This window comes from Populus nigra, chromosome 5 (assembly GCF_951802175.1).
Source record: "Populus nigra chromosome 5, ddPopNigr1.1, whole genome shotgun sequence".
Classification (NCBI taxonomy): Eukaryota; Viridiplantae; Streptophyta; class Magnoliopsida; order Malpighiales; family Salicaceae; genus Populus; species Populus nigra.
This window is the reverse complement of record NC_084856.1, coordinates 1,168,149-1,192,958: the sequence shown is the minus strand read 5'-3', so window position 1 is coordinate 1,192,958 and position 24,810 is coordinate 1,168,149. Positions and strand designations below refer to the sequence as shown.

The following is a 24,810-nucleotide window of genomic DNA, read 5'->3' as shown; positions in this document are numbered from 1 at the left end:
GTACTCTCTTCTTAAACAACAATCCAACTCCTTGGAACTGGCCATCGCTCGTATTCACTCGGTCCATTACCAATTAGACAGAACGTCTCTGTCATGGCTATCCCCACATCCACCACGACGTCGTTATCAAAAGAATAATAAAAAATATTTAATTTATTAAAAATACTAAAATATCTTGCGACGCGTTAAAGGTTTCTCTATCTCAAAGCAAAGAAATGGACGTGGTACGATCTCTTTGGCTACTTTTAGAGGACGCACGTCAAGAAACTGATACCTTCCACTTTACCTTCCAACAGCCACAAGATAAGCTCAACTCCTCGCCTCTACCCCCCTCCCCTGCTTTATAGACTCACAAGAAAAACAATTGTATTGTACTTCTGTCATGGCGCTATCCGATGCGGTGATAGGGAATTTAACGACGATCTACGTGGCGGTGATAGCTGGAATTAAGGTTTATGGGCTGGTCTGTGGAAGGAGCTTCAGTGGTGGATTCGTGCTGATTCTGTCTACTATCGTCGTGGGTTTGGTATTGACTGGGACGCTGGCTTGGGATATTTCTCGTAAGGCCACGTATGCGATTTCACGGGATCATGTCAATGTTCATGAGATGTGCAAAGGTGGTATTTGCTGGCACGGCGTGGCTGTCCGGTCCCCGGCTTCTCAGGTCCGGTTTAGACTTCCTCAGCATTAGCAATTAATATCAAGCAATACGGGTTTTCTGTAAAAAAAAAGACAGATTTTGAGAGACAGCGCCATAACAAAAGTACGAAAAGAAGAATGAGAATAAAGAAAAGGGATTAAAAATGCCAGGTAGAGTCTCTTTCTTGGTTTTTGGTGGTTCTTGCCGTGGAGTATGAGCCTTTTTCCATGAAAGAGTGACTCACGAGGTGTTTGTTTGTTTGCCAGAGAGGGAGGAGATACAATAATGTGCATAGATAAGTTAAAAGAGTGACGAGTATTTTATTTTTGAGTATAAATAAAAATGTCTCATAAGTCATACATTTTGTTTTCTTGTAACTGTTTCAAGCTTTGCCACGTCAACTTATTTTTGAGCCGTTGCATTTGCTGAAAAGCCTGGCTTGGAGGTCTATTCTTGATACTGGCAGCAGCAAAAACAAGGGAACTGTTCAGCTGAAAAAAAAAGTTCCGAGTGAATTTCCAGGGCCAGTGGCTTGGTTGGGTTTCTTTGCATCTCAATTTTGGCGAAGTTTTGCTTTCTTTCCAAGACTCGAATGGCTATTGTAGCTGGTGTGTGTCACATGGTGTTTTTTTAAAAGTATAATGATTTTTTAAGTTTTTTTTTCACATTTTTCAATTTAAAATTAAAAAAAAACACTGAAAAATATTAATTTAATAATTTTTAATTAAAAAACGCTTTTTAAAAAATAAAATTAACTACCAAAACTAACACCACGTTAATAGACTATTATCATTATACATTTATTGTGGTTTTTAATTTTTCACATTGAATTATATCTTAGTTTTAATGGCATTTATTAACATCTCTATTCTGCTTTCAATACCATGCAACGTCTTTCATTAGCCCTATTAATTGGTAGCCGAAAAAACGTTTTCCATTAACTTCTAGTTTATCCACTTCTTTTTATTATGGGTATTATATATGTCGAACTGCATTAATCCGATTATATCTAAAATAATATTTTTTAATTTTAAAAGAAATCAAATCAAATCTCATTTATATATTCTTACCAGGTTGAGCATGTCATGGATTAAATTATCAGGCTGATTAGATCAACTCCAACCTAGTTTGATATAAAACCTAACTCACATTAGTTTTCAGGTTGACAAGTCGGCAGATTAACTTACTAGGTTAAATCATATTTAATAACACTTGTTTTTTACTAGCACACTAAAAAAAAAAGTATTTTCCTAATTCTAAAAAAGAAGCAAATTTTTCCAAAAAAAAACAGGTGACGATCTGGGTTGGAACTTCAAATCCTGCTGTTATCATCTAAAGAATTTGAAAAGGATATCATTGAAGATCAATAAGCACAGCACGAATTTCAATCAAATGCGGACCCTTGATAGTAAAAATAACCAGTCCGAAATATGGGCCCACTGGAGAAGCTCAGTACACCGGGCCGTATAGCTCAAGAAAATCCTAAGGACCCCTTGATAGTCGATAGTAAAAATAACAGTGTTTAACCCATTTCAAAAAGTCCAGTATATTTTAATTGGGCCTGAATTGAGTGTACGAGGAGGAGAAACGACACCGTCTAAAGAAGGCAGGAAAATGCCTCTTCCTTCCAAAACCCTTAACAAACAGCACAAAACCCTTTTCTGTAAAAGCAAGCACCACAAACTTCCCTGCCTCTTCTCAGTCAAATCAATGGCTCCAAGCTTCGTATTTGAGCCTCCTAGCGACGAAGAAGTTGAATTATCAGAAGCAGAAGAACTGGAAGACGAGGAAGAAGAAGCGGAAGGAGAAGGAGAAGAAGAGAAACCATCAAAACGGCGGCAGAAGCAGTCGCCTTGGGACTTTGCTTCCTATTCCGAATCCGTCGCCGAAGAACACGCTCGTCGAAGCACAACTTCCATCGATGACAAAATCTCAAGAGCTCGCCAACAACACTCCACTCCTTTAACTGAACACGCCGACGATGCTAGCTCCTCGGATTCCGAACCTGACAAACAAGTAACTAACTAACTAACAAACTTCTTGCATTTATTAAGGAATTTATAGGTTTCATGTAATTTATTTTATTTTATTTTTCTAGGAAGAGTACAAGGGGGAAGATGACGAGGGTGATGAGGATACTAATGTAGAGGAAAGGAAGTCATTTTTTGCGCCGTCAGAAGGAACTTCTTTCCATGCCAATTCGTTTATGGAGCTTAATCTATCTCGGCCACTGCTTCGAGCTTGCGAGGCTTTAGGTTATACTAAGCCTACTCCAATTCAGGTTTCCAATTTCACCCCAATTTTGACTGTTATACATTTACTTACATTGTAGTTTAGGTTATTGAATTTTAAGGATTGTTTGTAGGCGGCTTGTATACCGTTGGCCCTCACCGGGCGTGATATTTGCGGGAGTGCTATTACTGGTTCAGGGAAGGTATGAGCTTTTGTTAATAACTTGAAAAATTGGTGCATTTTGTGTTTAGTGAAAAAATGAGTTGATCGAATAGAAATGAGAGGACTAATTCTGGATGATTTTATTTTACAGACAGCAGCTTTTGCCTTACCTACTTTGGAGAGATTACTGTTTCGTCCAAAACGTATTCTAGCAATAAGAGTCCTTATTCTAACTCCTACCAGAGAATTGGCGGTTCAGTGAGTGCTTGTGCGCTAATCTTTTAAATTAAAGGCGTGTGTATCTCATTTTTAAATATTTGATTGAATTTGATTCTATACTTGGTGAATGTGTTGCAGGGTTCACAGTATGATTGAGAAAATTGCGCAATTTACGGATATAAGATGTTGCTTGGTTGTTGGAGGGCTTTCTACGAAGGTATTTATCTTTTCAATTCACTCAACTGTGTAAAAACATGCACATTTGGTTTGTGGTGGAATAACACCAGTGTTTTTTAATTTGTTGCTTTTGATAACACCTATTATTTGATTGGACACGGTTGGAAGTGTACAATTAATTTGATATCATATACTTGCAAAATGGGAATTCCTTGTTATTCTTTCATCAACAAGTAATTCCTTGTTATTCTTTCATCAACAAGTCAGAAGTGATGTAATTGTTGTTTAGGTGCAAGAAGCTGCCTTGAGATCAATGCCAGATATTGTTGTAGCTACTCCAGGGCGCATGATAGATCATTTACGCAATTCTATGTCAGTTGATTTGGATGATCTAGCAGTTTTAATCCTTGATGAAGCAGACCGACTTCTGGAGCTTGGATTTAATGCTGAAATTCACGAGCTGGTACCTTTGACCTCTTCTTGTTTTATTGCATAAGATCTGTGATGGCTTTTCTGTCATTGTTAATAGTTTTGTTAGTAAGCTTAATTGTCAAGAGTCACAGTTGATCTCGTAAAACATTCCTCCAGGAATTAACAGCATCTATATCTCCTACAGTTAACAAAATTGTGCTAACTGAAATTTACGAATACATTAAAATTGTGCTAACTGAAATTTAGGAATACATCACTTTAGGTCTCACTGAGTTGGGCACATGTAGAACAAAAAAGCCATTAGTTGCTTCTGCATTTTGGTAATCAATTTTGTCGTTGTAAGTTGTATGTAGTTTCAATTGAAGGTCTTATTGCTGCTTTTAGTCTTTTATAATCAGTTCCTGGTTTACTGGCAGGTTCGACTTTGTCCCAAAAGGAGGCAGACCATGCTATTTTCAGCTACTATGACTGAAGAAGTTGATGAGCTTATAAAGCTTTCTCTAACCAAACCACTGCGTCTCTCTGCTGATCCATCTGCAAAACGACCAGCAGCATTGACTGAGGAGTGAGTCATTCTGACCCTGCATTTTTTATTTCTTTTTTCTTTTATATTGACTACAATGTGTTAGCCATCTGTATCTCAGATGCGTATTGGCAAGGGTGTATTTTTGACTGAAGTTATCATGGGAAAATGGCCTTCAACTTATTTTTGGATATACCCTCTGTTAATTTGATTTAACTAACCAAGAAGTATGGTTCTCTTCCACAGGGTGCTTAGACTACGCAGGATGCGTGAGGTCAACCAGGAGGCAGTCCTCCTTGCATTGTGCTCAAAAACTTTTACATCCAAAGCGATCATCTTCAGGTTGCTATTGCATTATATTGTCATTTTCTTCAAGAAACTCTGTTTTCTGAATGAGGTTTTTTTTTTTTTTTTAAATAGCTTATCTAAATGCCAATAATTAACATGTAATGAATCTAGATGTGTGGTCTCGCTGACGCACATATGGAAATGTTGAAGTAACAGCAATTTGGATTTGTTTTATTGTTGTAACCACCAACAGATTATCAAAATTCCACAATAGAGCAAATGAAAATAATAAAATAATCAAACACCTGTTTCTAACTGGGTCTTTGACATGGGGACCATGGCAAAAGTTGATACTGTTTGGCTGGCAACTTTAGCTTTCCACAGATCAAGCATGTCCTCCCTGTATTTAGATTTGTCAGTTACATGAATTTAATGATCAATTTCAATTTTCTTTGGCAGTGGAACCAAGCAAGCTGCACATAGGTTGAAGATTTTGTTTGGATTAGCAGGTTTTAAAGCTGCTGAGCTTCATGGAAATCTTACACAGGCCCAGCGTCTTGATGTGAGTTGCTTAATTTGAGAAGTTGTGTTTTGCTTGTTTAGGGTCTTTGCAGTTGCCTGAATATTGTTCCCTGTTGTGCTACCAAAATGTTAGAACTCTGGGGATAGCATAGTGCTTAGCTTGGTAATTTTAGATCTTCAGTTGCCTCCCGGACTTATTCATGATTACATGCTGTAGGCTTTGGAACTTTTCAGGAAGCAGGAAGTCGACTTTTTGATTGCAACGGATGTAGCTGCTCGAGTGAGTGGAAACACGAGACTTAAAACATTCCTTTTCATATTGCTTTATTATATCAATATCACCTTCTTGGGCCCTTTTCTAGTTTTATTTTGTTGATTTAAGGGTTTTTTTGGTACTGGGGTGTTCAAGAATTGGAAAGTTTTGAATAATTTACAATATTTCTTTCTTTGGAACTTGGGAGAATTCAGCCTCTATGTCAACATCTGGCTCTTTTGCTCACCTCTTTGTTTTTCCTCTTCTTTTTATTTGCTATAGATTTGGAGTTTGGATGATATAATGTGTACCTTTTTACCTTTTTCTTGCCTTTTTTAGGGGCTTGATATTATTGGTGTTCAGACAGTTATCAACTATGCATGTCCCCGTGACCTTACTAGGTAAATACTGAACTATTTTCTGATGTTGCTTGATTATGACAGGCCTGTTCGTTTTCTGAATATTTGTTCATCATCCTACATTTGAATGCTTTTTTGGGTTGTTGAATGAGCACAGTGCATTGTGGTATCACCTCTATCTTTGTTTCTCTGTGCAGTTACATTCACAGAGTGGGTCGTACTGCGAGAGCTGGTAGAGAAGGATATGCAGTTACATTTGTGACAGATAATGATCGATCCCTTTTGAAAGCCATTGTGAGCCATATTCTTCCTTTCATCTTCTAAGACTGGTTTAACTTTTCTGGCTAATTGTCCTGGATATTTTTAATCTTGAACCATTAATTTGGCATAGTAATTCTTTCTTGGCTATTCCATTCACTCAAGCAATACTGATATTACTTCTCTTAGTGTATGAAAGGTGTTTCGTATTGGCTTTGTAGGAGAAACCATGTACATTTTTGGCACCAAATACCTAAGAAGAGAATGTTTTCATAGCCATGGAGATGTCAAATTGCACTTTCATACACTGGCTTTCCAGGATGTCCTGGGTCCTAAAATTTAAATTAACCTTTTAGCTGTCACAATAGTTTGGGCGAGAGATTGTGTTGCATCTGAGAAAATTGAATATATTCCCAGAACAATAGTCAAGGCTTCAGTAGGAAGGAATGTATTAAATTGACATAAAAATATGGAGACATGGATGAAAAATCCTGTTTTTAGTTATATAGGCTCTTAATGTTCAATTATGTTATATTTTGAAAGCAGATCCCTTAGTATTAGTTAAATATTTTATCATATATATTATATATGGATTCTCTCATTAGAAGGCCGTATCCTATATGATCTCATTTAAGTAAGTTTTTGAAAGGAGAATTTGGAGATAGTCCAACTCTTCATTAGTTCTGCATGAAGTTGCCAATGTTAAAACTAGAAGTTTCACCAATGTGGTTGTGGAATGTGACTCACCCAGAGGCCATGTTGTTCGTGTTGTTCATTTAACAGGCAAAGAGAGCTGGTTCAAAGTTGAGGAGCCGTATTGTTGCAGAGCAATCAATTATTAAGTGGTCTCAGATAATTGAGCACATGGAAAATCAAGTGGCTGATGTTCTTCAACAAGAGAGGTCTTGATGGGATTATGTTCTCGTGGTTCTTTTAAACAAAAAATTCTTATTTTACGCTGAAGTTTTTGATGTTCAATACTTGCAGGGAAGAGAGAGCAATAAGAAAAGCTGAAATGGAAGCAACCAAGGTATTTAACCCTTCTCCAATTAGACTTCTTGCCTGTTGATCTTGTCAGAGATATAGTGTACTTCATAGCCCATAGTTATAACTTGAGTACTAGTCTTCTATTTTTTATTTTGTATTTCTTTTTTTTGGCCATCACATTGCATTGAAAGTCTTTACTATTGGTGTAAAAGTATTTTGTGACTTTGGAAACTGTTAACCTGAGAAAGCACTAAATTAAGTTCATACACTTCTATGATTCTTGCAGGCAGAAAATATGATCGCACACAAGGATGAAATCTTTTCACGTCCCAAAAGGACTTGGTTTGTAACAGAGAGAGAGAAAATGCTCGCAGCCAAAGCAGCAAAGGTGTTTTATATACTATCATGGTTGTTTATGTTATATGCCTTGTATGTTCAAAACAAATCTGTCCCAGATGTTCATAAGCTGGAATTTGAATTTATTTTTCTGGCCGTTGAGATCTGCCAGTACCATAGCCACTCAGAAGAAGACACAAACCTTGTCAACATAATGATTTCTGAAAGGTGTTGATAAATAATGCTAGGTTTTATCTGCTGTCATATGGCAAGGCTGGATAATGCATTTAGTATATTTTCTTAATCTCCTTTTATCCTCTATGGGGATGGGAATCACGTGAAGATGGTTTTTTATGTTAGAGGAGATATGCCTCCTAAGCAATAATGCTATTCTTCTTTATAAATGGAATAAACACAACCATAGCTATTTCCTCCTGTGTTAAATGATTTACCTCTTTCAGTTTCACTCTCAGCACTTCATATGAAACAATCTTAGTATGAGGTTAGTTTCTCCTATTAATCAAATGGTGTCTTCAATTGCATGCAGCAGTCATCAGTTGAAAAAGAAAAAGGTTCTGGAAATGAGGTGATGAGTGCCCAACAAGCCGAAGACCTTAAAATGAAGGAAAAGAGGAAGCGAGAGCGTGAGGTGATTTTTGTTCTTGTCTTGTTTTTTTGTTTTTGCAATTTAATGCTATTATTTTCTGATTCAAAAAAATTATTCTCACAAACATAACTAATTTCTGCTGAACAGAAAAATTTACCCCGTAAAAAGCGTCGAAAATTACAAGCAGCCAGAGAGATGCTAGAGGATGAAGATTTGACAGAGAAATCAGAAGTATGTGTCCCCTCATTTTCTGTGAGCAAATATCATGCATGTATATAATCTTGTTCTGTTGTCTATGGCACTAGATATTTTGAATGGCTAATATCAAACCATAAGGCAGATATGTGCAAAGATGTTTCTGTAGTAGGATTTTGAGGTGGCAATTTGTATGTCAATTTGTCAGTGCTTTTCAGGTTTTCATAAGATCATTAAACCAGGCCAACGTATTTCAATGCTAACATTTTATTACTTGCAAAAGTTTCTTTTATGCTCCTTGCAAAGTGAAATGTGTTGCTTATATCATACTGCAGGGCAGTGGAAAAAATAAGAAAGAAAAGACTGGACTATCACTAGTCGATCTGGGTTACCGGCGGGCAAAAGCGGCGAAGGCTGTGAAGAAGGCAATGGATGCGGGCAAGTTTGCGCAGAAGAAGGCTAGTAAGAAATCAAAGCAGCCTCCTGAAAGAACTCAATCAAGGACAGAAGAAATGCAGGAGTTATTCCAGAGCGATATGAGTGAGAAAAAGCAGAAGAGAAGAAGTAGCGGAACAGGAAACAAGAAGTCCAAGAATTCATTCAAAAGCAAATCAAGGTATAAATCAGCTTAATATTTCTTCTTTTCTTGGCTTTTATGTTTCTAGATCTCCTACATACTGTCTATAGCATAGAATCAAAGCTACAGGAGACATATCTCAATCAACGCAGGCTAGATAAATAGGTTGTCTTGGTTAAGCCGCAGCATAATATCTCTTGCAGTTAACTGTAGGGTGACTCACAAATGGTTTACCACATAACACAGGTCTCTAATATTTGCACAAGCGTTATGTATGTGATGTCATGGATGCCCTATGTTGTGTGAATAAAAGTACTCTTGGAGCTTACACCATCCTAAGATTCCCAACCATAAAATACGCTATGCTACCTGCGTTGTCATATAATGCATTATTACTGCAGCTTTAATCTCAGTGATAGATTTCTGATTTGCCACTTCCCGATGCCAGCAAAGATACTTGCATTGATGAAATTCTCAAAAAGTGGACTTTAGATGTTATGGATTGCTTTAGAGAGGACATTCCAGAATAATATTCTCAGACTTTTTACCTACAAGTATCAAAATAATATTTTTTTTATCATTCCAAGTACTGGAACTCAATACTCATCGATGCCCATTTTCTTTTTTCAGGTATAAGCGCAAGTAGCACCATCAAGTCGGCCATCAAATTATGTGGTCATTTACCTCTATATTATGAAGGTTCTGTCCTTTAGCTGCCGGTTTTAGAGGAAGAGAGGCAGGCAGGCAGACAGTAACCGATGATGGTGCGTACGTGAAAGCATCCTTGCAAAGGACTTGTTCATCATCTCCCCCGATGTTTTAAATTTCCTTCCTGTATTTTTTTCATATATAATTACTAGGAGGTATCGAGACCTAATAACAAATGTTGTCCGGGGTCGCAATATTCTGGTATTTGGCCCACAAAGTTTTGATCTATTATGCTGCCTTGTGGTATAGATTGGTCTCTGGGCCTAACTGCTCCTCCTGATTTGCGTTTGGTTTCTTGATTATCATCTTTGATACAATGCAACTCAACTTACCTTATGATACAGGAAATGCTAGCTAAAAAAAAATACTACTTGCGAGCAGCCAGTTAATAAGGTTTCTTGTCAGTATTACCTGCTCTTCTATTTGAATTTTTAATGGGTTTTCGTGGGATCAGGAATTACAAGGTCTCTCGGCCACAGGTCCACAACTAGTTCTGATATGGGCGAAACTTGCTTCTCAATACGTTAATTTTTTTTCGAAAAAAAATTACTTTTTTTATTGAAACATTGTTTTGATTTATTTTTTTTCACAAAAAAAAAACGAACAATTTTTGTTAGTTCATCTTTCTGAACCGTGACTTGTACCGACCCCTAAGAACTAAACTTTCTACGTGACTTGAGTCTTTACCTATTTGTGGCCTCGAGGGTTTTCTGCTTTTGAGCTCATAAAATTACGTTGCTTGGCTTTGATTAATCAACGGAAGCTGCTAGTCTTTTTTCCTCCAAGAACGCTGCAAATTGACACCTCCACAATCCGTTTGGAGATTTCACAGAAAATCATAAAGAGATTTATGTAATTCACCAATCTGGGCCTCAGCTGCACGCACCATTCTGCAATAGAAAATCAGCAAAAGAATTCACGTACCCTTCGCTTCTGTTCGTCAGAACAGGGAATAGTAAACTACTGAAATTAAATATACGCCCTTCTATACAAGAGAGCTTGAAAATATATATATATAAAAAAAAGAGGAAAAAGAAACTTCAAAAAATGAAGCTAAAGACAATTAGTTCCTTTAAATTTCTGTGCTATGTGACGAAGATAAATTACAGCTACATGTACCAAAGTTTCTATGATTGCAATTGCCTTCTATAAAACACAGAAGAGAAGTAAGAAACTTAACCAAAATGAAGAACAAATAAAAACCCTAATCTTCTTTTTTTCTCCTGCTTCAGCTATTAATCTCATGAATCATTTTACATTCACAATGCCCCCGGTTTTATTCTGCTTCCCTCACTTAGGCCAATCAGCTTAGGATGCCGGATTATCGTTTGCAATCCAAGTATGAACCAGCTTGATCAGACTTATCAACTGATTCCAGGAGTTGGCACGCTGACAATGAGGAAGTTTCTATCTCCATGGAGGTTGAGGATGCTTATGTTGTAAAGATCAAGTGGGTTCCCACCCACCATCCGGTTCCTTCCTTTTCCCACCCACCCCAGAGCTTGAAGAAGGCTGTGAGCTGCCTTGGCCAGGCATGAGTAGGTGCCGCAAACCACCTATGCTTCCCCCTTCCATCGTAAAACCAGAATTTAAGTCAAAGCTAGGCCGTGAGGGCCCAGCACCATTTAAACCTAGGGGTGCTCCGCTCATGCTCATGAAGAATGGTTGCTGGGAGTAAGGAGGAACAGCTGGTGTAGAGCCCATTATTTGAGGCATGACAGGGGCTCCTCTTGAATCCACCATATAAGGGATTGAGCCAGTAGGGCCATACATGGCCGAAGAGATGGGCATGGCAGGTGCTGTTGCCAGTGCATTGAACCCAAAAACAGGAGAGTGCGTGTATGACACAGAGGGGACAATACCCAAAACAGCTCCCATTCTTGTAAGATTAGCGTCCATTGCATGTTCCAGAGGCTTGCCATTTGGCATGGATGGAGTCTGAGGAATAAAACCCTTTCTGTCAACTTCCATTCTACTCCCCACTTCTACTCTAGTACCCATGATAGAAATAACAGGATCACCTGGTTCAGGTCCTCCATAAGCACTTGCAGTTTGGGAAGTCTTGCTATGATAGAGCCCTTGATCCAAGGAGTCGTTCTGAAAGAAAGGACTGTCATTCAAATCAAAGTTCCTCATTGAAGGCTGCCTTGAAGACGATGACAAAGCAGGAGATGGACTGCGATGGCCATTCCACTGGTAAAAGAGCCGTCCCTCCAATCTCAAATCTGTCGGTGTCGCATCACCATCATCACTGGTACGATTTAAATCCAGGTTGGGTCTCTCTGGTCTTCTTGAACCCACTTCCAAAGAAGATTCCCCGGAATGGAAGCCTGATGAGACTGGCATTTGTCTTGACGAAATCAAATCCATAACCTTCTCCTCTCCACCCCCAGCCACATTGAGATCAATATCAAAGCAAACCTGCCTTCGTTTTGAACTGTTGCCGCTACCCCCAGTCTCAAGTGTCTTGTCCCCATCAGAAGTCTTGCGCGGGGAAGCTGGACGAAAAGCACTAGTAGCTGCAGAACCTCTCCATCCAAGAGTCCCCTCAAACCGCAAAGGAGCTGCAGGTGATCCAGAAGCTGCTGCAGGTCTTGAGGCTGAAACAACAGAAATTGGGGTGGAGATGGTATTCATGGGGCGATCCATGTCATCAGAACAGACTTCTTCATTCAGATCAAAATCACAAAAGCCTTTCTCTGTGTTAACTTCTGGTTCTTGGGCCACTTCAGTAACCTGAGAGGACTCCAGGTCATGCATGCCATTCTCTGCTTCATTTTCCTGATTATTTGAATCAATCATGCGCCCCTCTTGTTCAGCATGTGTCTCAAAAGGCTGATTTTGACTGGTTGGCACGTTTTCAGGAGGGATCTCAGTGGATAGATCCTGTTTTGCATTTATGGAGTCTGGGCTACCTGGCTGCTTAATACCACTTTCCATGATTTTCTCCGAAGATGAGCTACAGGATTGTTCTCTGAAATCTACAACTTCTCTCTCTACTTCTTGAGCAACTTGTCGAGCAACTTCAAGAGCATCAACTATGCCATACTCAAGCTCAATATTAGATCTTCTTCTGTCAATCAAATCTGGACTCCGTTTATCTGTGGTTGGTTTAGAGAAATCAGAATTATCCTCAGCTCCATCACTGCCATGTTCTCTATCATCATCACTGGCAATGTCTTCCATCCGTGGATAGAGACTCCCTAAATTGTCAAGTTTTTCCAACACACTCTTGTTGCCAGACAAGTGTTGTGAAGGGTCAGGAGAAAATTCACCATCTTTGGCAGTAGAATTAAACATCGGTGTTTGACATTGATTTCTATTCTCCACTTCATCTGTCCCAACCTTTGATGTAGATAAAGGTGCTGCCACATCACCAGATGCACTTGGACAGCAATTATCCTCTTTGGTGTCAATATTATTTTGCAAAGCGGATCCTGTCACAATTTCCTGAGCATTGCCAGCAACATTACTCAAGGAAATAACTGCAGCTTCCACGTTACTGGAGGCAGCTGATTTATCAGTAAGCATCTTTGGAGGTTCCGAGTCTGGTTCAGCTGTGTGTCCCCTTGGAACTGCTAAACTACGTGTCTCAGTAGAAGCAGCCCCTTCTACAGTACTACTCACTTGGGATTTTTCTTTGAATGATGGGCTTTCCTGGTCAGAAGTTGACACAACAGGGGGGGAATGGGGATCTAATGATCTATCCACAGAGGTGGTGAGAGGATCTTGTGTTCTATTCTCCAAATTTCTATGGTCTAAATTTTGATGATCACAATCATTTGTTTGAATTTGTACATCCTGGGTGCTTTCTGCTGGAAGACAATTTGAGCTTCTTGATTGCAAACTTTCATCCCCAGTTTGTTCTGCAGCATTGTTTTCTACATCAGCCCTTCTGTTTGAAAGGGGAACATCAAGAACAACACATTCAGTTTTGCCAGTGTTACTGTCTTTCATTCCAACATTATCAAATGCCCCAACGCTCTGAACATCATGGTGAATTGCATCACTAACCTCACCAGGCTTCCAACTATTGAACAGTGCCCTTGCCCTATCCTGAACCCGAGAACTGTTGTGGTCAAGTAAATTATTGACAGTGTCCCAGACCCCTGAAGTAATAGACCTCTCCTTGTCTATTTGCAGCTTTTCCAGCGCTCTTAACAATGCAGTAATTGACTCTTCTACAGAGCCTTCAGCTGTTTCATTACTGAACTTCTGAGCGAGCTTTAACCATCTATCAAAAAACAACAGCCCATCTAAGTTAATAAAAAGATCAAGACAATCTTTATTCTCTGTAGCAGCAACTGTGCTTGCAACAGCTGCCCATTGCCTGGTTGCATCTCCAATGTTTTTCACAACAGTAAATTTCTCCTTCTTCATTACAGCAACCAACTCATGGACTCGTGATGGGACTGCGAGCCCATCCTTCATCTCAGTCAGTGTAAAGAAATCTTCGAGAGTCATAATGAATTACATGCACTTCCAAGCATTGAAGAAGTCCTTGTGGCATAATAATCTGCTCTTTTCCATCAAGAGCCACGGTGGCTTTTAGAACCTTTTTGCAGGATTCCCTGCAAATGGAATGAAATAGAATTCCTAAGCAGATAGTTTGAGACAGTATATATTAGCTGACAAACAGTTATTATACTTCACATTAGAGCTCATTAAAAAACATGTACACAGAAACTAAACAAAGACTAACTAAAACCACATAAATACATGACATGGGCTAAATCACTCATTACAGAACATCCAGTGTAAGTAGAAACCAGAAAAAATATATAATATAAATTCAAGGACATCCAGAGAATGTGTCAAGGATAATTCGCCCTTGGTTCAAAATACTCTTATTCATAGAGAATGGAAGCAGGGATGTAAAAAAAACGGTAAATGGTTACCCACTGAGAACAACAATACAAAAAGGGAAAGTTAATTGGCCTTCCACGTTGAGTATAAATTCCATTATCAAATTTAGCAAATACTTGCCTCCTCCTCTAACACAGGTTATACGGTACACTAGAACATGCGGATGGTAGATTGCATGGAATCTGACAAGTTTTAGACTAGTAATCATGGGACAAATGATGGCAAATGCATGGCAAATCATATAATTAATTTGAATTTGGAATCTCAAACTGATAGATATTGTTTGTGCAGGGTGAAATAAAACAGTTGACCATTTTTAATGCAGAATTTGGTAGGGCTGGGTCACTCACCACTCCCAAATAAGTGTTTTGTTACTGTCCCGACACTAGGAGACTTACACCAGAGCATCAGAACATTAAGCAGAAAGTGCATAGCAGTTGTAAAGGTAAGGCACCATTATCTTCTTTCAACGCGCACCCAAAAATAGCACAAAACAAAAGATTACATGGTTATTAAGGAGATACTTTCTTGCACTGTCTTTACTTTGAGAAACACATTCGTTGAATAAACATTTTATAAGATTCAAACATACAGGTAAAACACCAATGAACTACACAAAATCGATCAACTCATCATTGCTTTATGAAAGCACGCATGGTTACTTTCGTATGTCCTTGGCACAGACCAGCCTTTTTCAGATGCCTAACCAGGAAAGAGAATTCAATGCATGACATGCATAGCATACTTTACGTTATGCTTGGCATATGTCACCACAACTAGTATGTGGTATGCATGTATTTCATGAAGCATAACAGAAACGCAGTTTTATGACCAGCACCGCTGTATGGCAATTTGCTTCATGTGCACAGATCAGATAGTGAATCATGTTCGACATATACCGGAGTCCCTTCACCAACACTTGCAAAGAGAACACACTAACAGCATTTCCAATAAAAACACAAGTGATAGAACTGATCACGTAAACTTACTGATGTAGAAAACATAAAATAATCAGTATATGAACTTGATGACAAGCAACAACAACAGGAAAACAATGGCAAACCCTAAAACCAATAGTAACACTATCTAAAGATCAAAGCTTTTGTAAAGCATCCACCACTTACACACCATTTCAAAACCGATAGACTCATAATCAGAGAAAGAAACGGTAAAGTGAAAACCCAATAATTGAATAGGAAAAAAAACCAAATTTCAAAGACAATCAGCTCGAAACAATAGAAAAGAACTTACTTTTCCATCAATTTCAGCCATGACATTTCAAAAACCCAGTAACAGCAATGAGAGAAGATCAAACCCTAGAATTCAAAATACCAAAAATGGAAGAAATCAAAAGAAAACCCTAGGTTTTTTTTATTGCTTAATATTAAAAGATATGGAGTAAACTTAAGGAGGTTTTGTGAACTAAATTAAGATTATCCTGATTAATGCTAATCGATATGTAATTAAATAACAATAAATCTCATAAATGGAAATGGATTAACAACAAAAGAAAAACAATTAAATTTTCAAAAATAAATTAACAAAGAGTTTTTACCTTGATGATAAATTAATACAAGGAGAAAATTAAATTAAAACCCTAGCTGGTGAGTGACACAGCTCCAAGACTCAAACTTTTTTGTGTGTTTCTCTCTCTAAAGAATTATCTCTCTTTTAACTTTCTCTCTCCCTAAAACGGAAGTGTTTTGTCTTTATTTTCTAAGGTTTCTAACATAAATAAAACCCTCGCCTTGCTGGTCTCTTTGAGGTTACCACTGAGAGAGAGGAGAGAGGACAGGGCAGAAGAGTCATGTTGTTCTTCGAGTTTGTGTTTTTTCTTTTAAATTTTGAAAATTATTTTGTTTAATTTTCTGGTGGTTTTAGCTCAAAGTTGGGTAAATGCACGTGCGATGCGTGCGATGGAACCGTATGTCTTCGAGCCGGTTCGGTTTATTAGTGACCGGGCCAGGCAGCTTGTCTGGTCAACCGGTGACGATGGAAGCTTGTTTTAATTTCTTATACGGAATGTCCTTTGTTACTTACATTTTATCAACACGTAAGCACTCCACTAAACTATATTTTAATCTCATTTTTACAACGTTTTAATTGGGTGTTTTTAATGTTTAATGTTGAAATAAATTCAACACGCCTTTTGTTGTTAAATAGTTGACTGCAACAAATAAAAAATGGGTTTTTTTTTAATTTTATTGTTTTTTTTAAGGGTTTTAGAGCAGTAATAATTGCTTGTGATTTTAAGATGAGAGGGTGAGAGAAAGATAAATGCTTGAAATAAAATTTTGAAAAAAAAAGGATATTCTATTTGACCCGTTTAAGCTATTTAACAACAACAATTATTTCTAATATTATGAGAGTTTCGTGATAACACAAATGGTGTGTTATTTTTTTAAAAAAAGAAAATTCTTGTTCATTTTTTAATTTTAGGATTTTGAAAATAGTGTTACTTGTTGTGATTTTAAGATGAAATGGCGAGAAAAAAGATAAAAATTTGGCCATTTTTAGCAATTTGACAGGAACAATTATACAACTATATCCATTATTACAAGCTTGGTGATAATACGAGTGACTGGTTATTTTTTAATTAAATATTAGCTATATTTTATTTAGCTTGCACAATAAAATCAACATGCTGCTTCTGATATACAAGTATACACACCATGCTAGATGTTATAGTCATGCCCTAATGACAAATGCCATGTTAGAAATTTCTAGATACCATAATGAAGTTGAAGTAAGAAAATTCTAAGTGTAGAAATCAAAACAAAACATTATAAAATCTACAGGACTAAATATAGTGTTTATTCTAAAGATAAGTGTTGTTTAATTCTACATACTATAATGAAGCTGAAGTAGGAAAATTTCAAGTATAGAAATAAAAGCGAAAATTATAACATCTTTGAAGGCTAAAATAAAGTTTGGTATAACGATAAGTGTTATTTTATTTTAATCAATTTTCAAGGCAAGAAGTTGTTTAAGAGTGTGTTTATTTTTACATTAAAAAATATATTTGAATTTATTTATTTATTTATTATAATTTTTAACTATTTTAATATATTAATATCAAAAATAAATTTTAAAACGTAAACTTCCTAACATCAACTTACATCGGGTGGGCTATGTATGCTGTGATCCGAGGAAAGGAGATGGACAAGTGTAGAAGCAGAAAATTGAGAGGAGGCACATCGTTGTCTCTGTCAATTGTGACCCTCTAGCAGTCACTTGTGGTATGCACGATTGATGATGTTAAGAGGGGGGATTTTGTGCACCAAAGCTCATGAAAACCGAGCAAGGGACTACTACATGTGCTCTGCATGCTAATGTTGGTGAAACTTGAAAGCCCCACCATGTGTCGAGTGAAAATGAAAATCCATCTATTTTAGGGCCCAAGATGCTTGACCTAGCATGTTTGACATTGAAATATGCCTCTTTCACTTCGAATTTGGACACCAACTAGTTTGTTTTCTTAATCCATGTACTTTTTTTTTTATATAGAAAATGTCAACCTTTACAAAAGGTTATTAAAAAAAACAAAATACAATAAATAAAAACAGCCATATTAAACTCAAACCAACTTTGACAAATTGATTCGAGACTCTCGGTCAATTCAAAGCCTAACTTTTTTAAAGTTTAAGAGTGAGATTCCTGATATATTCAAGGATTAAAAGTGAATTTTGACTCGTGCAATAATAACTAAATAAAAATAAATTGAAGAACTATATGTATCTCAAAAAAAGAAAAAAAAGGGAAACACTCTTTGAAAAAAACACCTTTTCTTTGCCTGTTGAGATGACTCTGATTTGAATGCCAGCTACTAATTTAAGCTTTTTATAGGACACAAAACACGGATCTAGTTTTTGCAGGCAGGATTTCGGTAGGGTAGAGATTAGACGACCTTCCTATTAGCAGCTATGTGAGGTGAAATTTGAAGATCATTAACCTAGACATCGACAACAAAAGTAGCTATGAAAATAAGCAAGGATTAATTATTACACCTTTATTTTTTGATTCATCATTCTGGGCTGGCCAAGCACTATGGCTCATTCCATTCCATGTCGCTCCACCTTTCTGCAAGTCACAATTGCACTTACCATATGTATTTGATATTATTACAATTTTTAAGTTTTGATTAGAAAAAACAAGTTTAAAAAATTATAAACTTATATTTTTTTTTAATTTAAATCTTTACCGAGTTTTACAAATTCTTATCCTAACCAAATAATTTTTGAAGTTATAATCAAATAAAAATATCTCTAATAACAAAATCGAATCGAAAACCTAAGTTATTACCATAGAAAAAAAATGGATATTGCTTCATAAAAAAATAAAAATAAAAAGGGGTGAGTGGTGAATTCAAGATGCTCGTGTAGCTCACACTTCTCCAAGGTTAGTTGGACATCATATTCATGTCCTAAGGTGCCAGAAATGCATAAAACAAGTGGGATCCATAGAAATTCCAGAGCTAGCAAAGGCCATGTTATGTATCATTAAATTATTTCATAAAGAATACATGTAACCAACCTTACCTAAATCACATCAAGGAAGTTAAATGTATCGTGTAAAGTCACCATGTGGGCAAAGGCATGGAGATTAAATGGGTTTGTTTTTGACTCCTAATGGAAACTACTACCTAAAACATCTCACAAAACCATACAATTTGAATATATGAGGGTTTGAGTTCTATCTTGTTTGGGTTTTATAATAGTTCTAGGTCCTTTTTTTTTGTTTTTTATATATTTCCCATTTTTTATTTGTTTCCAGGATCAGTTTTTTGTTTTTTAATTAATCATAGACGTTTTCTTTTACTCAGATTTTGGTTTTTCTTTTAGTAATTAATGTGGGCAGGGAGTTTTAAATGTAGTATTATTTATAGATATGTTAGATTTAACAAATATTAAAACCTTTTACCACAAAAATAATAATAATATTAAAACCTAATGGAAACTTGTAAAACATGGAGTTTTATTTACTTGTTTTTTTCTCATTAGGGTGCTACTAGAAACTACCCATGGTTATATAAAGGCATGTCAGTCAATTTAAATCAATATCTTAAGATATGCACTCATATGTATAGGATTCTAGGACTCTGTTTATTTCTTCTTTTGTGTGCGTGCTTGCGCGCCTTTATATTCAGGCAAAATTTAAGAATTCGAGAATTCGTCGTAAATTTAAAATCCAATTCGAGGTGGGTTGAAGTAAAATTTGGATTACGGGACAGGAGGATAGACTTTGATTAACTCTAGTTTTTTTAAAATAAATTAATGATTTAATAGTTTGATTTTTATCGGATTAAGGTTTTGATTTTTAACCAAGTTAATTATTTTTTTTTTAACTTGGAGTAATCCATCACCCGGACTAGTTGGGTTCAAATCAACTTATAAAACAATGGACTAAGTCTAAGACTTGTTTCTCTTGTTTTTATAAGGAACATGATTAAGTTAGTTTTTGAGGTACGTGGTGATTCAATTATATTTTTAATATATTTTTAGTTTTAAATTAATATATTTTATATTTTTAAATTATTTTGATATGAGCATATAAAAAATTAAAATTTTAAAAAATATTATTTTAATATATTTTTAAATAAATTTTTTTAAAAAAACAATATACACACACACTACGAAACGTGCAATCTATTTGAATCTTGACTCTCGAGGGAGCGCGTTATTCACTGCAAGAATAATATAGATTAATGTGGTTTTAAGAAAAAGAAAGAATAGTATTGGTTAGTGGTTAATTCGATGACATTGGGAGATAAATCGGCAGGGAGCCGCTGAAGAATGTTCTCTTGTTCAAACCCACAAATAAGATATTCACTAAATCGTAGGTTGATCAAGTCCTCTTAGAAGGCTATTAGAATCCCAAGTCAAAATTGATTATTTCAGTCAACGATTCTCATTGTCGACATAACCATTACGCAACTTCTGTTTTTTCCCAGCTCATGTCATATTCAAAACTCAACGCTGCAAGGATGTTCGGTCAAGCTTCAACTCATTGACAATAGGGTCATTGCAGCCTCTTTTTATTTGATTATGGCTTACTTGATGTATCTAATTTGACATGCAAGTTAGAAATAGACATTGAGTGAAGGTACACATCCCACTCATTAGCCCTAAGTTCCAATCCATGGCTTGAATATCTGACCAAAAAATTCCTCTAAATATTAAGATTTTGTTTGTTTTTATGTTTTAAAAATATTTTTAAGAAAGTTTTATTTTTTATTTTTTTACTTTAAATTAATTTTTTTTATATAATTTTAAATTATTTAGATATCAAAAATAAATTTTAAAAAATAAAATATATATTATTTTATATATTTTTAAATAAAAATTATTTTTTAAAAAAATATGGTCATGTTAATTGTCGAGCCCAACAGAGAAAAAGGCATGATTCTCCTAATCATTTTGATCGTTTCACTTGATCTCAATTCCAAACCTCACATCATCGTTGTTTTTCGTTTCCAGAAACTAGTTGATTGTCCATGCCTCGTTGACCCTCGTCACAATTCTCCAAGAGCATAAGAAGAGGAAAAGGCCTGATTTTGAACGAGTATGAAGCTCACTCGCCAAACTAGACTGCGGCCCAATTCCAATCCCAACTCCTGCTCGTCAGCTCATGTAGATCTCAAATCCACCGGTTCCTCAATTGGATCCTCGAAGAGATGAATTCTTCAGCTACGTTCGAATCTCTTGAAAACCCCTGATCAATAGACCACTATGTTGATACCAACAACATTGTAGACCCAATGAACCTTCTTCCGATGGCCCAAGACTCTTTAGATGACGTGCGTGTCCTGTATCTACAATAACCTTTTAAAGGCCACGTTTTTTTTCAAATTAACCAATCAAACTCAAATGACCCAATAAATCAACTCATAACCCAGCGAAGCATGGAAAATCAGCTAACACCAACACATAACATGAAATTTTTACACCAGCGAAATCCGTGTTACCGACCATTTCGCCACAAAATTATTACAATTTGGTTATATGGTTTTATTCGTCCAGAAACATTAGTCAGGAGTCGAGCGCATGCGCATCAAGATAAGTCTAAAGGGCGAGAAGGCTGGGGGCAGATTGTGGAGGATTGGTGAGCATGTGAACAACTTCCCTCATGGTGGGCCTGGCTGAGCTCTCATCTTTAACACACAGCATAGCTATCTTAAACAAGTGAATGACACCTACAAGTGGGTACCCACTAAGCCTGGGGTCCACAACTGCCAATACTGTAGCTGCATCAGATGGCTGAGAGAGTTCTGATGTGGTCTTCCTGACCCACCTCACGATGTCCACCCCATCTCCAAACTCCCCGACTGGCTTTCTCCCTGCTATCAGCTCCAGCAGCACAACACCAAAACTGTAAACATCACTCTTTTCGTCCACTTTCAGTGTGTATGCGTACTCTGTAGCACATCAGACCAATCAGAGATGTTAGTAAAGGAGCCTTTACTCCAAATCTTAGGGAGTTGCATTGAATTCAAAAGGCTTGTCTAAAAGCTGTGACTATTGTAAATGAACATAAACAATTGTGTTCAGTCTCACTGAATCTTTTCTCTAATGACCTACAGAAAAAATCTCAACTGTTGGATCTACAGGCTCATATGCAATGGTGTCCAAACATACATAATAAGCTAATAAAGTAAGAGAATTAGTAATTTAATTATGAACATCACGGACCTGGAGCAATGTAACCATAGGAGCCAGCAACGGAGGACATGCACTCTGATGAGCCTGCATCTTGTAAGAACTTGGCGAGACCAAAATCAGCAACATGAGCCTCAAAATCGGAATCAAGTAATATGTTATTGGACTTAACATCCCTATGTATAATCAAAGGCGAGCAATCGTGGTGAAGATAACAGAGTCCCTTGGCAGCCTCCACAGCAATTCTGTATCTAGTCTCCCACTGCAAATGGCCTCCCTTTGAACCATGCAAAAGCTCCCCTAAGCTTCCATTAGGCATGTATTCATACAATAGCAAGTTGGTATCCTTATTCGATACGTACCCCAACAGCCTTACAATATTTCGGTGCCTGATTCTTCCAAGAGTTTGAATCTCAGCCGAGAAGCCATGATCACTTATTCCGCTGCCTCGACCAACAAGTCGTTTGATAGCTACATGATCAACACCCTCTGGCATTGACCCACGGTAGACAATACCAGCACCACCTTTGCCTATAATGTTTTCCTCTTTCAAGCACTCACGCACGTCCTCTGCCTTGAAGTCGAGCCTTTGGAATGCAGTGAGCTTCCAGGCCCGTGATTTCTGCAGCCTCTTCTTTCTCAATCTGTAAACCGTCACAACTATTAACAGCAAAACAGTGACGAGAGCAATGACAGTGATTATTAGCTTTGAAGTACTAAAAGACCCCCTACGGCCATGATCACCAAAGGAGCAAGTATTATTTCTCGCTGCACAGAGATTTGGATTTCCGAGAAATGAACTGTCATTGAACGCCAGGAATTGGCCGGCAGAAGGTATCCTGCCAAATAAATTGTTGTATGAGAGATTAAGGGATGTAAGGCTTCTCATGTATCCAATTTCACCTGGTAGTTGACCAGTGAGTTGATTTCGAGAGAGATCAAGAAAGCTCAAATCTTTCAGTTTGGTAATCTTCTTAGGAATCTCCCCACTGAGGCTGTTTTGACTGAAATCAACGGATGTAAGTGATGTGCAGCGGAAAATCGAAGATGGGATTTCACCTCTGATGTTGTTAGCACGGATGTTGATCTTGGTGAGGGACTTCAGTCCGCATATTTCTTCAGGAATTTCACCAGAAAGTCTGTTCGTGTCCAGTGACAGAGTCTGCAAATTCTTCAGATTCCCAATAGCAGGCGGGATTTTACCTGTGATCCGATTGTTAGAAACTGATAAAAGGCCTAGTGCATCTCCTGAAATCTCTGGTGGAAGCTCGCCAGAGAATAAGTTATTGCTCAACTCAACAAGTGTCGCCAAAGGCAAATTAAATATCCCAGCAGGGATGGTTCCTGAAAACATATTATTCATTATTCGGATTTTGAGCAAGGACTTGCAGTGGCCAATTTCATCAGGAAGCGATCCAAGGAAGAAATTGTTCATGAGAATCAACGTCGTCAATTTCCCTCCTTTGCATAAATCCCGCGGGACCAATCCAGTTAAGTGATTAATAGACACATCCAGCATCATCAGCTTCCCATTCCGGCCAAGATTTTGAGGAAGCTCAAAAGTGAAGTTGTTGCCCCAGACCTGAAGCACTTCAAGGTTCGGAAAATCACCAAAAAATTCTGGGATTGGACCGTGCAGCTTGTTTTGAAAGAGATTGATCAGTTCTATGGTTTTCAAATCTGAAAAACTCTCTGGTATCTCCCCAGTGAGGTTGTTTATCGAAAGATCCAGTGATTTCAAGCTAATTAGACCAGATAATTCAGGAGGGATATGGCCAGTGAGATTATTGACTTGAAGAAACAACGAATGCAGATGGGTTAATTGACCTAAAGCGGAAGGAATCTCACCGTCAAGGTTACAGGAAGCCATGTCAAGAAGTTCAAGATTACTTAATGACCCAAATTCAGGTGGAATACTCCCCTCATAACGGTTAAAGTACCCAACGCACAAGCTCTTAAGATTCTTCAACCTAGACAAGCTTGAAGGTACTTTGCCTGAAAGCGCATTACCATTCAAGCCCAAGTACTCCAAGCTCAAAATCTCCGAGTACTCCTCCGGTATTGTACCAGAAAAGAAATTCCCTCCAAGATGAACATGCTTGAGATTTTTCAGCTTTACAATTTCAGTTGGCAATGCACCCGTAAAATTATTGTTGTAAACATCAAGAACCTCAAGCAGTGCCATGCCAAGAGTGATTTTTCCGGGGAAATTCCCAGCAATAACATTGTTGGAAATATTCAAAATCCTGAGAGATGTCAGCATGGCTATCTCCACTGGAAATCCCCCCGTGAGATTATTACCTGACAGAGTAAGATTCACAAGCTTGTTCAACAGCCCAATCTCTGGAGGAATTGAACCAGGAAGATGTCTAAACGACACGTTTAGAGACACCACACGCGAGTCCTCATCACACATGACTCCAGAGAAGTAACAATGAGCTGTGGGAGATGCTGGAGAAGCCACCCAATCTTGAAGGCCAGTGCCATTATGTCCATACATGGAAGTTTTCAGCTTCAAGAGGACTTCAAGATCACTGTATCCACTGCAAGGAGCGAACAATAGTACTAGTAAAAGAAAAAAGCACAGAAATGTTCTCATTTTCTCAAGCTTTTTTTGCCTCTTTTCTTCAGCGGAGAATGAAGCGACGAAGGAAAGGTAGAAGTGTAGTGTATTTGGTACAATTGGCTACGTTCAATCAAACAGGGATATGGCAGGCTATAAGAAGTAGAGTATGCAATCGATGACTGGCTCTGGCAGTATCAAACTTGAATCAATAAAAAAATCTAAGAAAGTTGGGGTCACAGAGTGTAGTA

At 37.4% G+C, this 24,810-nt stretch overlaps 4 protein-coding genes across 7 annotated transcripts; 2 read left to right on the top strand and 2 right to left on the bottom strand.

The window, feature by feature from the left end:
- Positions 1-227: 227 nt before the first annotated feature.
- On the top strand, positions 228-999 carry LOC133693908 (uncharacterized). Its single transcript, XM_062115286.1, has one exon. The coding sequence runs from the start codon at positions 383-385 to the stop codon at positions 689-691; it is 309 nt and encodes a 102-aa protein (XP_061971270.1). The 5' UTR covers positions 228-382; the 3' UTR covers positions 692-999.
- A 1,271-nt stretch (positions 1,000-2,270) lies between these two features.
- LOC133695268 (DEAD-box ATP-dependent RNA helicase 28) lies at positions 2,271-9,867 on the top strand. Of its 2 annotated transcripts, none has more exons than XM_062117180.1 (19): positions 2,271-2,656; positions 2,739-2,921; positions 3,006-3,074; positions 3,186-3,292; positions 3,392-3,470; positions 3,720-3,893; positions 4,279-4,427; positions 4,632-4,727; positions 5,133-5,235; positions 5,413-5,475; positions 5,788-5,849; positions 6,005-6,101; positions 6,849-6,967; positions 7,053-7,095; positions 7,339-7,440; positions 7,936-8,037; positions 8,143-8,226; positions 8,526-8,806; positions 9,398-9,867. In XM_062117180.1, exons 1-19 carry the CDS (start codon positions 2,351-2,353, stop codon positions 9,411-9,413), a joined length of 2,235 nt encoding a protein of 744 aa, XP_061973164.1. In that variant the 5' UTR covers positions 2,271-2,350; the 3' UTR covers positions 9,414-9,867. The 2 variants fall into 2 exon arrangements, with proteins under 2 accessions (XP_061973164.1, XP_061973165.1); XM_062117181.1 differs by having other exon boundaries at positions 2,272-2,656; positions 7,939-8,037.
- A 656-nt stretch (positions 9,868-10,523) lies between these two features.
- LOC133694616 (uncharacterized) lies at positions 10,524-16,174 on the bottom strand. Of its 3 annotated transcripts, none has more exons than XM_062116205.1 (3): positions 15,897-16,174; positions 15,593-15,657; positions 10,524-14,046 (listed from the first exon to the last, which is right to left on the bottom strand). In XM_062116205.1, exon 3 carries the CDS (start codon positions 13,937-13,939, stop codon positions 10,922-10,924), a length of 3,018 nt encoding a protein of 1,005 aa, XP_061972189.1. In that variant the 5' UTR covers positions 13,940-14,046; positions 15,593-15,657; positions 15,897-16,174; the 3' UTR covers positions 10,524-10,921. The 3 variants fall into 3 exon arrangements, with proteins under 3 accessions (XP_061972189.1, XP_061972188.1, XP_061972187.1); XM_062116204.1 differs by lacking the exon at positions 15,593-15,657 and adding an exon at positions 14,692-14,801; XM_062116203.1 differs by lacking the exon at positions 15,593-15,657.
- A 5,069-nt stretch (positions 16,175-21,243) lies between these two features.
- On the bottom strand, positions 21,244-24,749 carry LOC133695211 (receptor protein kinase CLAVATA1-like). The gene is made up of 2 exons (XM_062117100.1): positions 22,030-24,749; positions 21,244-21,755 (listed from the first exon to the last, which is right to left on the bottom strand). The coding sequence occupies exons 1-2, from the start codon at positions 24,593-24,595 to the stop codon at positions 21,403-21,405; spliced, it is 2,919 nt and encodes a 972-aa protein (XP_061973084.1). The 5' UTR covers positions 24,596-24,749; the 3' UTR covers positions 21,244-21,402.
- Positions 24,750-24,810: the final 61 nt, after the last annotated feature.

Excerpts from the sequence above, each read along its gene's own strand:
- LOC133693908 (XM_062115286.1), top strand. The coding sequence starts at position 383 with ATGGCGCTATCCGATGCGGTGATAGGGAATTTAACGACGATCTACGTG.
- LOC133695268 (XM_062117180.1), top strand. The coding sequence starts at position 2,351 with ATGGCTCCAAGCTTCGTATTTGAGCCTCCTAGCGACGAAGAAGTTGAA. Across the intron at positions 6,968-7,052 it reads GATGTTCTTCAACAAGAGAG|GGAAGAGAGAGCAATAAGAA; the intron begins GTCTTGATGGGA and ends CAATACTTGCAG. Across the intron at positions 8,227-8,525 it reads ATTTGACAGAGAAATCAGAA|GGCAGTGGAAAAAATAAGAA; the intron begins GTATGTGTCCCC and ends ATCATACTGCAG.
- LOC133694616 (XM_062116205.1), bottom strand. The coding sequence starts at position 13,939 with ATGACTCTCGAAGATTTCTTTACACTGACTGAGATGAAGGATGGGCTC.
- LOC133695211 (XM_062117100.1), bottom strand. The coding sequence starts at position 24,595 with ATGAGAACATTTCTGTGCTTTTTTCTTTTACTAGTACTATTGTTCGCT. Across the intron at positions 21,756-22,029 it reads CTATGGTTACATTGCTCCAG|AGTACGCATACACACTGAAA; the intron begins GTCCGTGATGTT and ends GATGTGCTACAG.